The following is an 18242-nucleotide window of genomic DNA, read 5'->3' as shown; positions in this document are numbered from 1 at the left end:
AAGAGAATTCAGTAAATATCTTGAGATGAATAAAAATAAGAACACAGCATATCAAAACCTGTGGGACACTGCAAAGGCAGTGCTGAAAGTGAGAAGAAAGAGCTAAAATTGAATGTGTAACTGCACACCTGGAGGAACTAGAAAAAGAACAGCAAACTAAGCCAAAAGAAAGAAATAGTAAAGATCAGAGCCAAAGTAAATGAAATTGAGAACAACAACAAAAGGAATCAACAAAACTAAAAGTTGGTTCTTTTAGAAGATCAACAAAATCAACAAACTCTTAGCTAGACAGACAAAGAAAAAAAGAGAAAAGAAGCAAATAAAATCAGAAATGAGAGGGGAGACATTACTATTGACCCTGCAGAAATAAGAGACAATGTGGAGGAGATAGATAAGTTCCTAGAAACCCATGAACTACCTACACTGATCCTAGAAGAATAGAAGACCTCAACAAACCAGTCACAAGTGAAGAGGTTGAAACAGTCAACAAAAACCTCCCCAAGATGAAAAGCCTGGGACCACATGGCTTCATAGGTGAATTTTACCAATCATTCAAAGACAATCTAATACCAATATTGCTCAAGCTCTTTCAAAAACTTGAACAGGAAAGAATGTTACCAAACTCATTCTATGAAGCCAACATTACCCTACTATCAAAACCAGATATGGATTCTTAAAAAAAAAAAAAAATTACAGACCAATATCTCTAATGAATATAGATGTAAAAATCTTCAACAGAGTACTTGCCAACAGAATCCAAAAGCACATTAAAAGAATTATATACCATGATCAAGTAGGTTTTATTCCAGTATGCAAGGGTGGTTCAACTCAAGAAAATCAATTAGTATAGTGAGGCACAATAATAAGTTGAAGGTGAAAAATCACATGTTCTTCTTGATGGATGCAGAAAAGGCATTTGACAAAATACAGCACCCTTTCTTTATGAAAACATTCCAAAAGATAGGAATAGAAAGGAGCTTTTCAATATGGTAAAGTTCATATATGAAAAACCTACAGCCAGCATTGTACTCAACAATGAAAGACTGAAAATTTTCCTGTTGAGATCAGGAACAAGGCAAGGATGCTCACAGGAACAAGGCAAGGATGCCACAGTCACCATTGTTATTCAATATTGTGCTAGAGGTTCTAACTAGAGCAATTAGGCTAGATAAAGAAATAAAAGGTACCCAAATAAGGAAGAAAGAAGTAAAACTTTCACCATTCACTGATGATATGATCCTATGTCTAGAATCTCCTGAAAAATCCACAACAAAGCTACTAGAACAAAAAGTACAGCAGTGGAAGGATACAAGATTAATATGTGAAAATAATAGCATTTCTATACACTACTGATGTGCAATCTGAGGAGGAAATCAGAAAAGTAAAATTCCATTTATAGTAAGAACTAAAATTATCATTTATTTATGAACAAACTTTTCCAGGACATAAAGGGCCTATATTCAGAAAACTACGAAACATTGCTAAAAGAAACTGAAGAAAGTTTAAATAAATGGATAGACATTCCATGTTCATGGATTGGAAGACTAATCATTAAGATGTCAGTTCTACCCAAACAGATTTACAGATTCAACGAAATCCTAATAAAAACCCCAACAGTCTTTTTTGCAGAAATAGAAAAACCAATTATCAGATTCTTTTGGAAGGATAATTGGCCCCAATTGCCAAAAAGATCTTAGTAGAACAAAGTTGGAGTACTCTCACTTCCAGACTTTAAAGCATCTCCTGGGGAAGCAGACATAGCTCAACTGATAGTTTCCATCTACCGTATCGAGGGTCCAGGGTTTGATCCCCAGGGACTCCTGACCCGTGTGGTGAGCTGGCCCATGTGCAGTGCTGCTGTGCACAAAGAGTGCCATGCCACGCAGGGGCGCCCCTGCGTAGGAGTGCCCCACATGCAAGGAATACGCCCCACAAGGAGAGCCGCCCCATGTGAAAAAAGTGTAGCCCACCCAGAAGTGGTGCTGCACACATGGAGAGCTGGCGCCGCAAGATGATGCAACAAAAAAGAGATGCAGTTTCCCAGTGCCACTGGATAATGCAAAGTGGATGCAGAAGAACACACAGTGAGTGGACACAGAGAGCAGACAATGGAGGGGAAGGGGAGAGAAATAGAATAAATCTTTAAAAATAAATAAATAAATAAAGCATCTCACTTCCAGACTTTAAAACATATTACTTAGCTACAGTGGTAAAAACAGCATGGTACTGGCATAAAGACAGGGACGTTGATGAATGGAACCAAATTGAAAAGTCAGAAGTAGACCCTCACACCTATAGTTAAGTGACTTTTTTTTTTTAATTAAGATTAAGTTTTTGAAAGAATCCATTCCTGTGAGTGTGGTACCCTTTTTTTTAAAAAAAGATTTATTTTTATTTTTATCACCCCCCCCACCCCGGCTTGCTTGATGTCTGCTCTCTGTGTCTATTCACTGTGCATTCTACTGCTTGTCTGCTTGTCTCCCTTTGTTGCATCATCTTGTTGTGTCAGCTTTCCACTGGTGTGGGCCATCAGCTCTCCATGGGTGTGGGCCAGGTTGCCTTCACAAGGAGGCCCTGGGACACGAACCCAGGGCCACCTATATGGTAGACGGGAGCCCAGTCGATTGAGCCACAGCCGCTTCCCTCAGGTGACTTTTGACAAGGCAGTCAAGCCCTCCCAGCTGGGCCAGAATAGTCAATTCAACAAATGTAGTAGGAGAACTGGATATCCATATCCAACAAAAGAAAGAATACCCCTAACTCATACCATATACAAAAATTAACTCAAAATGGATCAAGGACCTAAATACAAAACTCCTAGAAGAAAATGTAGGAAAACATCTTAAAGATCTTGTGGTAGGCATTGGTTTCTTAAACCTTACACCCAAAGCATGAGCAACAAAAGAAAAAAAAAAAATGGGACCTCCTCAAATTTAAACACTTTTGCAGCTTAAAGGACTTTGTCAAAAGGGTGAAAAGGCAGCCAACTCAATGGGAGAAAATATTTGGCAATCACATATCCAATAAGGGTTTAATATCCATGATATACAAAGAGATCATACAACTCAACAGTTAAAAGACAAATTACCTGATTAAAAAATGGGCAAAAGACTTGAAAAGACAATTGTCCAAAGAAGAAATACAAATGGCAAAGAAACATATGGAAAATTGTTCAACATCACTAGCAATTAGGGAAATGATATCAATGCTATATCGTTTCATACCTATTAAACAGGCTGCTATTAAAAAGTCAGAAAACTGGAGATAGGAAAGCTATTCTCGCTTGTTAGGAAAGTAGAATGGTACAGCTACAGGTACAGCTAGGACTGTTTGGCAGTTCCTAAGGAAGTTGAATAAAGACTTGCCGTATGGCCTGGCAATACCATTACTAGGTATATACCCAGAAGAACTGAGAGCAGAGACACTTAACAGACATCTGCACACCAATGTTCATAGCAGCATTATTCATGATTTCCATAAATTGGAAATAATCCAGGTATCCATCAACTGAGAAATGGAGAAACAAATTGTGGTATATATACATGATGGAATATTATGCAGCTGTAAGAAGAAATGAAGTGAAGCATATGATAACATGGAATAACCTGGAGGACATTGAGTGAAGCAAGCTAGACACAAAAGGACAAATACTGTATGATTGCCCTTTTATGAACTAAATATATTGTGTAAACTCATGGAGTTAATAATTAGAATATAGGTCACCAGAAAACAGAAGAAGGGTAGAGAAGGGAAAGCTGAGGGTTAATCTATGCAGAATTGTTAAAAATGTTGTTTTTAAATCTTTGGAAATAAATAGGAATGGTGCAAGCATATCATGGTGTTTATAACTAGCAGAGCTATTAATATTATATGGGTATGACTGGTTGAAATAGAAAGTTTAAGGTCAAGTATATTACTAGAAGGAAAGCTGAAAACAGTAACATGGGACTGTATAAGATAGTAAAACCTTGTGTAAAACATGAGTATGGGTGATGTTGCATATGTAAGACTTTTTATGAAATATAAATACATATATACTAGAGAGAAGGAAAGAGAATAGCAGCTATGTATGAAGAGGCTGAAAGGTGAGTTTTGTTTATTATTACTGGAATAATGAAAGTACTCTTAAGAATGACTGAAGTGATGAATGCACAAATATGTGATTACACCAAATATCATTGATTATACACTTTGAATGGACTTACACTTTATTAATATACTCAATAAAATTTATTTTAAAAATTTAAAAACATCAGTTTGTACACTTTAAATATGTACAGTTTATTGTTTGGCAATTATACTTCAATTAAGCTGTTTGTTAAAAAGATAGAAATTCTCAAATGTAAAAATTTTCACAAACCTCTTCATGGTGTTTGGGGCTAAATAAAAGATAAAATGATCTTGGAGTCACATGCCTGGCAAAATGGGGTAGGAGAGGGAACTTCTGATACTTAGGCCTTATGCTTTTACCTTATACAAGATTTATTATTATTATTTTAATCAGAAAAGCCTTTCAAAGAATATATCCACGTTTCTTAGGAGTTTTCTCTTTTTCCGTTCTCTACAAGCATCTAACCTTTTTGTAGAATCCCTTCGTTGTTTCCTTCAGAATCTTTGCCTCTGGGACATCCTTTCAGAATGTCTATCATTTTTCACTTCCCTCTAAGAGTCTGATCCTTTGTGTTTTTTAGCTTTTAAAAAATAACAGTTTTATTTAAAAGTAATTTTAAGAATTGTATTGTTTTAACTCTTAATTTAGGTCTATGGTCCATTTTGAGTTAATTTTTGTGTATAATGTGAGGTAGAAGTCCAACTTCATTCTTTTGAGTGGGGATATCTAGTTGCCCCAAAACCATTTGTTGAAAAGAGTGTTCTTTCCCCATTGAATTGTCTTGGCACCCTATTGAAAATCATTTGGCTGTAAATGTAACATTTTATTTTTGGGTTCAGTTTCATTAGTCTATATGCCTGTCCTTTTGCCAATAACACATTGTATTGTTTAGTGTAGCTTTGTAATAGGTTTTGAAATTGGAAAGTGAAAATCTTCCAACTTTGTTCTTTTTAAAGATTGTTTTGGGTATTCTGGGTCCTTTGCATTTTCATATGAATTTTAGGATCCATTGCTGCAAACAGATCAGCAGGGATTTTGATGGGGATTGACTTGAATCTATAGATCAATTTGAGAATCATTGTCATCTTAACAATGTTAAGTCTTTGACCCATGAGTATATGATGTTCTTTCATTTAGATGTCCTTTAATTTCTTTTTTTTCCCTCTCCACTCCCCAGTTGTCTGTTCTCTGTGTCCATTTGCTCTGTGTTCTTTGTCCACTTCTGTTGTCGTTAGCAGCACGGGAATCTGTTTCTTTTTGTTGCATCATCTTGTTGTGTCAGCTCTCTGTGTGTGCGGCTCCATTCCCAGGCAGGTTGAACTTTCTTTTGTGCTGGGTGGCTCTCCTTACAGGGCATACTCCTTGTGCATGGGGCTCCCCTACACGGGGACACCCCTGCGTGGCATGGCACTCCTTGCGTGCATCAGCACTGTACGTGGGCCAGCTCCACACCAGTCAAAGAGGCCCAGGGTTTGAACCACGGACCTCCCATGTGGTAGATGGACGCCCTATCCACTGGGCCAAGTCTGCTTCCCTCCTTTAATTTCTTTCAACTGTTATGAATTTTTCAGTATACAAGTCTTGCATTTCTTTTGTTAACTTTATACCTAATATTTTATTCTTTTTGGTGATATTATAAATGGAATTGTTTTCTTCATTTTTCAAATTCAAATGTCCATTGCTAGTGTATATAAATACAAATGATTTTTGTATATTAATATTGTATCTTTTAACATTACAGAACTCGTTTATTAAGTTCTAAAAGCTTTTTAGTGATTCCTTAGGATTTTCTACATGCAAAATCATGTTATCTGAAAGTAGAATTTGTTTTACTTATTCCTTTCCAATCTGGATACATTTTATTTGGCTATCTTTGTTAATTGCCCTGAGTAGAACTTCCAGTGCAATGTCAAATAGCAGTGGCAAGAGCAGATATCCCCATCTTGTTTCTGATCTTAGGGGGAAAGTATTTGGTCTTTTGCCATAAAGTATGATGTTAGCTATGGGTTTTCTTAGATGCCCTTTATCAGATTGAAAAAATTCCCTTCTATTTCTAGTTTGTTGACCAGTTTTATCATGATAGGGTTTTGGGTTTTGTGAAATGCTTTTTCTGTGCATATCGAGATGATCATTTGAATTTTGTCTTTTATTTGGTTAACATGATGTATTATATTAATGGATTTTTTGTACAACTCAGCCTTACATTCATGGCAACTAGTCCCATTTGGATATGGAAGATGGTCCTTTTTATATGTTGCTGGATTCAGTTTACTAGTATTTTCTTGAGAATTTTTCCTAATTTATAAGAAATATTGACCTCTAGTTTTCTTTTTTCTTTGAAATGTCTTTTTTCTGATTTTGGTATTAAAGTAATACTGGCCTCATTGAATGAGTTGATAAGTATCCCTTCTTTTATATTTTAGAAGATTTTGAGAAGCATTGATTTTTCCTTGAATGCTTGGTAGAATTCACCAGATAGTGAAGCTATCTGAGGCTGTGCCATCATGCTTTCCTTTAAGCATGGTTTCATTTAGTTCTTTGAAAATGTTTATTATAGCTGCTTTGAAGTCTTTGCCTGCTGATTCCATCATTTGGGCCCCTTCTATGACAGCTTCTACTGCCTACTTTTTTTCCTGTGTATTAGTCATAATTTCTTATTTTTATTTTTATTTTTGGCAAAACTCCTAATTTTTTGTTGAAAACTGGACATTTTAAATAATGTATTATAACAAATATGGATATTGATTCCGCTGGGAGTTGTTATTGTTGTAGTTCACTTGGTCATCTATTTTTTCAATCATTTGGTGAACTAATTCTGCAAAATCTATTTCCCATTCAGTGTGCAGTTGCTGAGATTTGTCACCTCCCCACCCCCCCTCCATTATTTTTAGCCTGACTACCTAGGTGCCACTCCTGGGTTGACCTACGCCACTTATTGGTCAAAAGTTGTGCTTAAGTCCCCTTAGTCACCTGGATTTTTGCCCCTAACTGTTGTGTGTGGCTCGGAAGCTGCTATCACAGTGCAGGAAGTTTAAGTGTTTTTTTGTGGTGGTTGTTTTGTTTTTGGCCCACATTTAGTTTGGAGGTTCCCTCTTTGCTCCTGTGAGGACCCAGCCTTGGACATGTACACAGTCTTTCAGACTGCCAGGCATGGCTGTGCTGTTTTACCTCAGCCCAGCCTCGTTGGATTGTGCCTAGGTCAGAGTACCTGATCGTTGAGTCAGCGTTTCCTCAACGGTTGCTTTAAAGCCCTCGTGCTACAGAGGCCTCCACCTGGCAGGGATGAGTCTGTTTTGCAGTCTGCCCCCGTCCTGCTCTGCTTGTTCTTGGGTGGGTACAGTCTAGCACTTGCACACAACTTCCCTGACCCCCCCTCCCCCAGAGATGACTGCGTTCCCACGAAGACTCTTCTTAGCTGTCCCTGATTCTCTGTATTTAATTTCTGGCTGCTCTGCTATTTTTCTTGTGGCAGAGCTACCTACCTCCTCTTAATTGTTTCCCACCACATCTCCATTGTTTTCTATAACATCCTTAGGCATGGACTTCTTCATTCTGTTCCAAATAAAGTCAGTGCTCTCTGGCAGAGCTGTGGAGTTCTTTGTCCTTCCAGCTTGCCTTTCCTCCTGGGCAGAGCCCCTGTGCCCCTGCACTAGGGAGTTGGGTGCTGGGACCCGCATTTCCCAGAGTGACATCGCCACTCCATGAGCAGGGCCTGGGGGAGAGGGCAGCAGTCCCTGTTATTCTTGGCTTCCTCCTCCTGGCTTGAAACCTCCACCCTTTGGGCATGCTGGGTTAGCAGCAGTTGGGGCCAGTATACTCTGCTGCTGGGCGTGGGGTAGAGTGGGGGCTGGGGAGGGGGACAGTCCTCTCTGTCATATGCCCAGAATAGAGCTTCTGCACCTCGGATGGAATGAGAAACACCAGCAGCTGCCCCTACCAGCATGGAGCTTAACCTCAACCTGGGAGCAGGAGGGAGAGGGGGCCCCTCTCTTCTTGGCTGCACCCACCAGGGGTAGAGCTGCTTTAACTTGGGATGGTGGAGCGGGGGTCGTGGCTCACATGCCACAGATTCTCACTGTTCTTACCAAGATTTAGTAGATTTGTTTGAATGGATGTTTCACCACTAGCTATATACCATTAGTACAATTTCCAGAATCTTTTTTTTTTTTTTTTCAATAATTTTCACCACTTACAGTATTGTTTTCTGGGGAGAACGTCCACTGAGCTCCTTACCCTGCCATTCTGGAAGTTCTTTTATGTTTTTAAGCTTTAAATAGCAGGCTTTGGATCTTCCTTCTCCAGAACAAGGGCGTTTTCATTACCAAGTGTTATTTCTTCAAGGTATAATGTTTATAGTAACCAAATAAACTATACTTTGTTTATTTTAATAAACACCAGAAAGCTTTTAACCAATCTAGACAGTGGCATTGTTTTCCTCATGTAGATTAGGATTTTGACTTTAAGCTCATTTTCCACGCAGTCTTTCACTTTGATGATCCGCACCGTCTCTGCCCAGGCTCTGTAAAGGTTCTCTTTGGAATAGACAGGGTTACAGACAGGTCTCATCAGCAACCCTATTGCATTTCAGAGTTTACAAAATGCTTTGCCCCTTCATACCAGCTTTTTTTCTTCACAGCCTGATGTGCAGCAAGTGTCATTATCTGCCAATGAAAAACAGGAGAGGCAAGGCAGAGGCTGGCATGATGGCTGAACTAATTCATTCAGCTAGCATGTATTAAATGCCTACTCCCTGACCAATAATTTACACCTTCTTTTTATTGCCTGCAAATGCATTCTAACCTAGAGCCATTATTTCTATGATGACAGTATTTTACAGTTATAAATTTGAAGCTGACTTCCTCTTTGAGCCTAATTATATAAAGTAGCCGTTCCTTTGGAGAGAAAACTTGTAGAAATAAGTCTTAGTCTTGTGAAATGAATCTTTTGACACCGAGCCAGGGCATCTGTGACGCAAAGCAATTAAATTAAGCTTTGGCAACTGAAGAGAGAAGGAAAAACTATCTGCATATGAAAATGAGGTGGTGGGGGCTTGGCAGCTTAGGGAAGAACTGGAACTCAGGAGGCCTTGGGTGTTTCTTTAATCACATTTATATTGTTAACTCTATGACTGGAGACAAAATAATTATGTTACTCTCTGCTTTGGCTTTTCCCTGACTTTAATTGGAGAATATACGATTCAAGATGAAATAATTTTATTATTCTCTGCTTTGGCTTTTCCCTGACTTTAATTGGAGAATAATGACTTCTCCTGCACATCAGGTTGTGGAGGAGAAAGTTTGTATTAGTTGACAAAGAACTTTGTAAAATTTGAGGTGCTTTAGGAAGGCTCAGAGAAGTGGTACCTGACTATAATGCTACAGAGATAAACAGCAGATGAGTCAGTTTAGGTCCCACCCAAAACTATTTATTAGAGGAAGTTCTGAAAGGACTTTGATGAAGCACTTTCACTTTTACTTGGACCTGAAGCATGATTTTAGGGACAATGTGATGTAGCAAAGCACTCCTGTTGCATGTATGCTGTATCAAAGGTACTTTTTATTTTCCCATTACCTTTTCTAATGGAGAAAAGATAGAATCCTTAAGCTAAATATTCATCTCAACTATTAGCTTAAAACTCCTTCCAAATTATTATTTTCAGAAGAAAAACTAATTTTAGGGCACTCTCACTCTCATAATAAAAATGGCCAACAGATGTGAACAATAATGGAAGATGGAAGCAGGAATTGTGATTAACCTGGACAATTTTAATTTACTGCCTTTTGTCTGGTTAAAATATACATGGTGAACAGTGGGTCCTAAACCTCTTGATCCTAGGGTGTTCTATTTTTTCATTTCTTAGCAGCCAGTGGACTTTAAAACAGGAAGGAATAATCCAGAAAATAATTATAAAGCATTCCTTGGAGTTCCCAAATATGAATAAAAAATAAAGATCCCCCTTCACTGAGCTCAGGTACTGTACTTGGTATTTTACTGTGTTAGCTGTTTATTTCTAACCACAACCTAATGAAGAAGGAGTCTTTAATCTCCATTTTATGTTGATGAAACTACGTAGACAGGGTAATGGAAAATTATCTCAGGTCACACAGTTTCTAGAAACAGGATGGACATTTAAATAATGAAATTAAAAACATATTTTCCAAATTACCCAAGTAGTACATGTTCTTTGCAAGAACTTAAATATATGGGAAATCAAATTTTTAACAAATCACTAATAACCATATATGCTTGTTTGTGTGTAGGTGATCTTACACACAAACTCACACAGAAAAGCCTGGAAGATACATAGTAAATTGATAGCATTGATTTACCCTGGGAGAATAAGGGAGAGAAAATATCAGGAATGGAAGTGGTAGTTAAAAAAAGCCTTTAGCTTTATCTGGAATGTTCTGATTTTTTTTTTTTTAAAGGAGTATGTTTTCATGTATTAGTTGTGCAAATTTAAATTAATAATGGAAACACCTTAAATGAGAAAAGAAAGCCACATTCTAAATAAAGTTAATCTTTGACCAATTCTTTTTGCCCCCTTTCTAGTGACCTCCTCTTTACAACAATCCCTACCCAAGAATATTTAAAACTTTTCAAAGGTAATGTGTACATGAGTTACTTGGTATAGTTAAAATGATAAACTCATCAATAATAAAGTGTATGTAAGGCAGTGTATGTTGGTGGTTAAGAGGACAGAACCTGGAGCCTGCATTGTATAACCTCTCTGTCTCTCAGGTTCTGAATTTATAAATTTGGGGGTATTAATAGTACCTGTCTGATAGGGTTGTTGTGAGGCCTAAATGATTTCTTATCTATGTAGTACTTAGACCAGTGCTTGGCACATAGTAAGTTCTATATAAGGGTTAGCTATTACTATTATTATTACCCCAATACCCAGAAGTAACTATGGTAAATTGTTGTATATCCATCCAGATTTTTTCTAGGTATATATATATACACACACATACACATACACACACACACACACATATATATACACTATATACACATATGTAGATATATATACTTGTGATAAATATAGATTTTTTAGGAGGTACCAGGGAATGAACCTGGGACCTCGTACATGGGAAGCAGGCACTCAACCACTGAGCTACACTGGCTCCCTAGATTTTTATAGAATTAAAATTGGATCATACTATATCTATTTTTGGTATCCTTCTTGTTGTATTCAACACTGTATATTATAATCATCTTTCCATGCCATTAAAGGAAATATAAGTGTTGAAAACAAGAATTGGATGCTTTTGATCCTAACTAGTTATGATAACATGGATTCTTTTGACCAAATACATGAACATATGCTGAGACAGAAATTCTTTGGAGAGCTATATCAAGAATCTGAAGTACTTATAGATGTTGATATTGCTTACATAAGTGGTTGAGTGGATACTGGTATATCCTACCTAAGTGCGTTATTATTCATCTGATTTGTTAAATAATGATATTCAGCATTTTAAAATACCTTCAGAACCAAAATGCAAGATTGAAGGCTATTTTTAAAGTATAAGTTTGGGAAAGACACTGGAAATATAATTATTTGTAAAAAAGAGAAATGATCTGTAAAAATTAGATTGGTTCTTAACAGAAATGTCTGTTCCTCTGCCTCTTTCTGGCCTTTCAGGGGACCTTTCACAAAGCAGAAGAATTCTTGTCCAATACAAGAGATAGTGAGATGGATGAGATGGACACATCCGACACCCAGTGGGGCTGGTTCTACTTGGCAGAATGTGGGAAATGGCACATGTTTCAGGTATCTCTTTTCCTTGAATTTAGCAGATGGGATTTAGATTTCACTTAGCATCATCTTGCTGATGTATAAAATGAGTATGAGTGCAGAACCTGAAAGAAAACAAACCTTAAGGAAATCAGATAGCTTAACTAAAAGAAACGTTAGCAACTCTTCTAGTCCCTTTCCTTTCTTAGCCCCCGGTTTTCACAATAGTTTATTTAGAAGAAACAATGCGTGTATCTTGTGTACAGAGAGCAAATGTGACGAAGAGCTGCATAGTATGGGTACATCTGAGTAGCTTCCAAGTTTGGTTTGGTGGACAAAGAGAAAGGGAAGAGAACAAGCCCTTATTAAACTCTTTTTGTTTGCCAGGTATTTGCTGTCAGGTGCTGTTCATATATTTTCTCCTTTATTCTCACATCTCAGAGGCAGATATTGACACCCTATCTTCTGGCTGAGGAAAGTGAAACTTGGAAAAGAGAATGTAATTTGTCCAGGGTCATACTGTTAGTTAATGGTTGAGCGAGGATTCGAACCCATTTTCCAAAGCCTGTGCCCTTTTTCACCTTGCAAGGCTACTTACAGGAAGGTGACTGTGAAAATTGTAATAATTTGGAAAAAGTGACTAAATCTAGTTTTTGAAGTTCCAGCTATGACTCTCTCTGTGTGTTGGGGACTAGAACAGGTGATTAGTAAGTTTCCCTTGTCCCTTCTTTCTCTGTCTCCGTAACCACAATACCATCTCTGTGGCCAAGCCGTTAATGTGAACAGCTAGTAAATGAAACTTTCTGGTTTGTCTTAAAGCCGGATACCAATATTCAGTGTTCAGTTAGCAGTGAAGATATCGAAAAAAGCTTCAAAGCAAACCCTTGTGGCTCCATTTCTTTTACTACTGCCAAATTCAGCTACAAGATAGACTTTGCAGGTATGTTTTCTTCCCTAATAGTTTTGTGTTTTTAGTATATTGATACGGTAAAAGCTATGGCTCTGAGTCAGGATTAGTTGATATACTTGTAAACAGTGAAGTAAAACCCTTTCTATAATTTACAAAATACTTCTATAAAAAGTTTTAAAATCTTGAACAACAGTGCCTTTTATAAAGGCATGCTCTTATGCTTATAGATATTAATGTATGTGGATATTGCCATATATTTTTAATTCGTGTAACGTTTCTTTTCTGCGGAACATAATATACTTTATAGCTGTTGTTTCATTCATTGCTCTAGAAATGTTTTGGAATAGGTTGGAGCCTTTTTATTTTAAGGACCAAATTGAGAGGTTAAGTGACAGTCAAAGCCTTATTGTAGTTGGTGATCATTTTTTAAGACCAAGGTTCAGCCGAATGATCCTGGTGGTGGTGCCTTTGCCAGAAAATTATTTCTTTAAGTGGATCTTGCCTTCTGACATTTTCTTATTTGTTTGACTCTTGCATGAATTAGCTGACTAATCTGGGGGGGAAAAACCCACTTTGAATTTAATCCATGAGATATGGGTATGATTTTAGGTATCCCATGAAAAATCTTTTGGAGTCAGTCTCTTTAGTTTGGAGCTGCTAACTTAAGCTGTCTGCTGCATAGAGCCAAATAGGACCTGAATGCAGAGGCTTTCTTAACAAGAATACATTTTGATTTTTACACAGCTCAGTCTTCTGGCTGTTCTTTCCCACTTTCTGAGAGTAGCGTCTTCATGACTGAGCTAGTAGTGTCGTTGAGCAGGGTAGTGGAACCTTGGGAAATTGCTTTGGATGAGCCAAGGCCCAGATATGATGAAGAGAAGTTTTTCAGTAAGAGGTGGATGCAACCAAATATCTAATCATTTCTATCCCATCAAAGCTGTTTTTCCTGCTCTTTTTCTATCAAGAGTTAAAATCATCAGATTCTTACTCCTGACTAACCATACCATTTTATGACATTAGGCAAGTAGGCTGCCTGTAAGGGGACCCTGACATTTGTCTTTCTGCTGCAGTCTAGTCTAGTCTTGTGTACAAGTGCTATTTTTGAATCAGTTCTGGAATGGAATGATATAAACAGACATAAACCTTCATTTAGAGGGTGAAGCTTGTCCAAGTTGGTAGAAAATTCAGTAAGCTAGGTGTTTCTGAAAGAATGTATTCTAATAAACTGCATTTTGGGGAAGCTTCTTCCCAGATGATACATTTTATTAGAAAGTATCTTGGTCAAAGAAAAGAAGTTGCTATCACTCAAGTTCCCCAACTCACCACATAATGGTACTGTTTTAAGGATGTAGGTCTTAGCCTTTCACATGTACTATTAGCAGTCTGCCACTAGCCAACTCAGTTTCTCTATAAAAATGGTGAAGAGTAAACTCGGAATGAAGTAGTATGAGAAGAAGGCATCACAGGTTTTGCCATGTGCCGACATGATCTTGCTTTTTCTTTACACAATGGTAGTGCAAGTATGTACAGAGTCTAGGAGAACACAGAAACGACCAAGCACACTTTATAGTAGTATTTTCCCAGGTTGTTGATCCCCTTCATTTTTGGAATGGAATGATGCCAATTAGAGAAGATAAACTGGCTAGTATCTCACAATAAGAGTCACTCCTTAACTTCTTGGAATGGAGAAATGGACCTGGTAAATATTCCCACAGGTAAACATAGATGAAAGAAGAAAATGATATCTTTGATTAATTAATTGGCTAGTCTTTTTTATGCCTAGAATCTTTTATATGAGTACTTATTTGACCTAGGAAGGTTTTCTGGTTTGTTGTTTTAAATTTACGTATACAATTTAAAGAGAAAATAAGAAATGTATATATTTTTGGAGCTCTGTGAGTTTTGCAAGTTTTTAAATGGTAATGTGTCTTTTTCTGTCATTTACAAAATATTTGGAAAATCAAAGTACGTTTTTCTACTTAATAAACTTATCAGAAGATTTCTTTCTCTTTTTAGTACTCTTAATTTTCCTAATGTTGAACTCTTATATTTTATTGTCAGTTTAACCTCATAAATGTGATACAGTAATGATAGACCTTGCATACTGAGCAGTGTGTGCAATTAGAACCATGTGTGAGCTTAGCTCAGGCTCTCCTGAATAGCACTTTTGTGATGTGATAAATAACTATGTGGTAAAGTATCCTTAATATACTGTGCTTGCCAGCTATTCCCAAAGCTCCATTATTCCTGATCATCATGTAGTGTGGCTACAAATCTTCATGACAGTTTATAGCACAGTATATTTCTATGACTTATCTAATATCTTTGTCTTTGTATACAGAAATGAAGCAAATGAATCTCACCACTGGAAAACAGCGCTTAATAAAAAGAGCCCCCTTTTCTATCAGTGCTTTCAGGTATTATGAAAAGAATAGGTATAGAAAGGATGGAATTTGGAGAGTGTATGGTTTGCTTTTCCTTTCCCTTCTTTTCTTTATTATTTGGTAGAAAACAAATAGACTGGAAATGTTTTGGTAGATTATGTAACTAACGATCTTGATACTGATATTTTAAATATATTGAGTCTCTCATTTGTTGATGAAATAGCAATACTATTATTTTCTGTCAATGCTTTCCTTTCCTGTTTTTTCTTTGCTTTTCCCCTTTGTATATTTATAGTTTTCAGTTCTTTAGAACAGTTTGTGTGGTAGTTTCAAACTGCCTTACAGTCTCTGCTATTAAGCCTTAAAATAACCTACTGAGGTAAGTTTGAATTGTTAACTCAGAAATACTTTCACAGAACCATACAATTATTTGGGCTCTAAATTCTAGCTAATTGCCCACTTTGTCCCCACCTCCACTCATCCCTGCTGGGCAACTCCCAGAAGCAACTCGAAGTCTAAAGTGACTAACAGGGACCTAAGGAAGGTGGCAGCACAGTCAGCACAGACCCCTGCTCCCTGGATTGGAGCTGCAAGTTTTCCTTTTTGCTATGCCTGGCTCTTTGTAGTCTGAAAAGCATGTTATAAGTGCTAGAAAAGAATAAATATATGTTATTCTTGTGAGTAGAAATGCAGGGAAACATTTTAGATCATGTCTCCATTTTCTGTTAGGTTTCCTCCAGGAAGGATTGGAATTCTTTCAGTTCAAAGACTTGAAAATGAAACAAAAAAGGAGAAAATGTGAATTGTAGAGAATACCTACACATGAATTGTAGGGAATATCCATTTTCTGCTTCCAAGGAGATATCATGAAAGAAAATTTTAAGTTACTTTCAGTTTGTTTCCTAAGACTTTTGGCTTATATTTTAGCATCATGATTTAAAAGTTATTCCAATATTTATATAATGGAATGCTCTATCATTTCTATGTAATATGTGGCATATTATATCCTTACAAGTGGTATCATATCCTCATTTTTCAATATAAGGAATGTAATAAAAAGAATTGTTTATCTTTAAAGAATATATAATCTGGGAGAAAAATGATACATAAGAATGGAAAATTTTATTCTAATATTATATTTCTATAGCTGGTATACTTTGGTGGGGGGGAATAGCACATGATGGGGTCAAGCACTTTGTTCTTTCGCAAATGTACAAAGCATAGAACAAAAACAGGAGAGGGAAAGAATTAACCAGAATGGAGGATAATGAACAAGATAATAAAAAAAGGAGGAACAGTTAGATTAAATGCAGTAGAGGAATGAAGACCAGTAGGTGCTGATATAGGCCTCTCATTTATTGCAGGAATATACTGAGCATTTATTACCCAGAAGGCAAATTAGATGTGCTCCTATTGGCAAGAAGTTTGTACTTAACTAAGGCTGTAGCTACATAAAATTAAAAATAAAGACTTTTGCCTAGCAAAAAGATACTTTAGGCAAAGTAAAAGAAAAACAGGAAAATATTTTTGCAGATTACCACATTTAAAGGGCTAATTCCCCTAGTATATAAAATATTCCTAGGAATCTATAAGCAGACCAATAGCCCACTAAGAAAGTGGGCAAAGGATTTGAACAGCAATTCATACAAATTCACTCTATAATAATAGAAATACAAATTAATACCAGGCTATTTTTTACTATTAGAATGATGAAAAGTAAAAAGGTTGATAGGATACTTTATTGGAGAGTTTGTTGGAAAATAGGCATTCTATACATTTCTGGTGGGATTTTGATGAGTACAATCTCTGTGGAGGATGTTTGGGCAGCACCTCTCAAGATCATGAGTGGATATATTCTTAGACCCAAAAAGTCCATTTCTAAGAAGTTATCCAACAGATGTGTGAACATGTAAAATTACAAATGGACAAACTTGTTCTTTGCAGCATTAATACAGTAGAAAAAGGTGAATATAAGCTAAATATCATGAATAGGGGACTGGTTAAATAAATTATGGCATATCCACGCAATGGAATTCTATGTGTCTATAAAATAGAATGCACCCATTTGGGCAGCCAGTGGTTACTGAGTGTCTACCATGTGTCAGTCTCTATTGTAGGGACTGGGAATGAGGATATTGTTTATGTAAAAATGTGGAAATGTCTGTAGGAATATATAAAGTGAAAAAAAGCCAGGTGCAAAAAAAAAATTACCATTTTTGTGGGAAAAAAATGGATTGCATTTATCTAAAGAAATCCTGGAAGAATACCAAATAGAATAAAAACAGTCACTATGTGGGGTTGGGGCAAGGAGTGAGCATTGGACAGACCCAGGACTAGATTGGGAGGAAAACTTCTCACTGTGCACTTTTTTATACTTAACTTTTGAACCATATGATTGTCATATCTTTTCAAATATTAAAATATATTTGAAAAATGTTAGGAAAAGATAGGCTTGAAATTTTTAAATTTTTTCCAGTAACTTCCAATTCTACAGAGGAATTAGAATGTCAGTTTCAGCCTTTGGCCATTAAGATTTCCAACATCGTTATCTTGTACTGTATTCCCCATCTAGTAGCTTGGACATGGTAGAGAGGTTCATGAAGTTTTGCTGAATGACCACCCTAAATGAATTTATGTGGATTGTGTAGGGCAATAGTGGACGATAAACAGAGAGAGGTTGATTTTCTTCTTGGAAGTTCTTTTTCTTGACCAAAATTTTCCTTATATTTTAAAGAAATTGTAGAAATTTCAGAAAACCACGACAGACTTAAACAACTGTTTTGAAATTTTCATGGTATGTAGGGATCAAATGTTTCATCAAAGTTCCCAGTTCAGCCTCTTAAAAGTGGCACACGGTAGGCATTCGATAAATTTTTTTAAAATAAAAAAGTGAAGGACTTCACTTCATTGCATTCGTCACCATCCCCTGAACATGGAAATTCAGTTTTGGACAAAAGACTGAATCACTGGCAATAATTATAATCATCTAATATTTTGTTTTGTCTTTTTGCTGTTTAAAGTTATATCTGTGAAAATGAGGCTATCCCTATGCCACCACACTGGGAGAATGTGAATACAGAAATGCCATATCAGGTA

At 36.7% G+C, this 18242-nt stretch overlaps 1 protein-coding gene and 1 long non-coding RNA gene across 14 annotated transcripts in view; one reads left to right on the top strand and one right to left on the bottom strand.

Moving 5' to 3' along the window:
- The window catches only part of PARP11 (poly(ADP-ribose) polymerase family member 11), a 75231-nt gene that overhangs the window by 42670 nt on the left and 14319 nt on the right, over positions 1-18242 (top strand). For 7 of the 13 annotated variants that reach the window (XR_009182058.2, XM_058282603.2, XM_058282608.1 and 4 more), the window contains 4 exons: positions 11760-11888; positions 12672-12792; positions 15104-15179; positions 18167-18239. Coding sequence is in view for 12 of the 13 variants with exons in the window: in XM_058282603.2 (XP_058138586.1) it covers positions 11811-11888; positions 12672-12792; positions 15104-15179; positions 18167-18239 (348 nt within the window). In the remaining variant the exon portion in view is untranslated. Of the gene's footprint in view, positions 1-10651; positions 10717-11759; positions 11889-12671; positions 12793-14346; positions 14478-15103; positions 15180-18166; positions 18240-18242 lie in introns of those variants that run through there. The other 6 variants (XM_058282605.1, XM_058282606.1, XM_071210129.1 and 3 more) reach the window with 4 other exon arrangements.
- LOC139437084 (uncharacterized) overlaps positions 8476-18242 on the bottom strand; it is a 91005-nt gene continuing 81238 nt past the window's right edge. Inside the window, exon 7 of the long non-coding RNA XR_011646646.1 lies at positions 8476-8772. This is a non-coding gene — a long non-coding RNA (uncharacterized lncRNA). The remainder of the gene's footprint in view (positions 8773-18242) is intronic.

The sequence above is a fragment of the Dasypus novemcinctus genome, chromosome 20 (assembly GCF_030445035.2).
Source record: "Dasypus novemcinctus isolate mDasNov1 chromosome 20, mDasNov1.1.hap2, whole genome shotgun sequence".
Classification (NCBI taxonomy): domain Eukaryota; kingdom Metazoa; phylum Chordata; class Mammalia; order Cingulata; family Dasypodidae; genus Dasypus; species Dasypus novemcinctus.
This window is presented reverse-complemented; position numbering and strand designations above follow the sequence as displayed.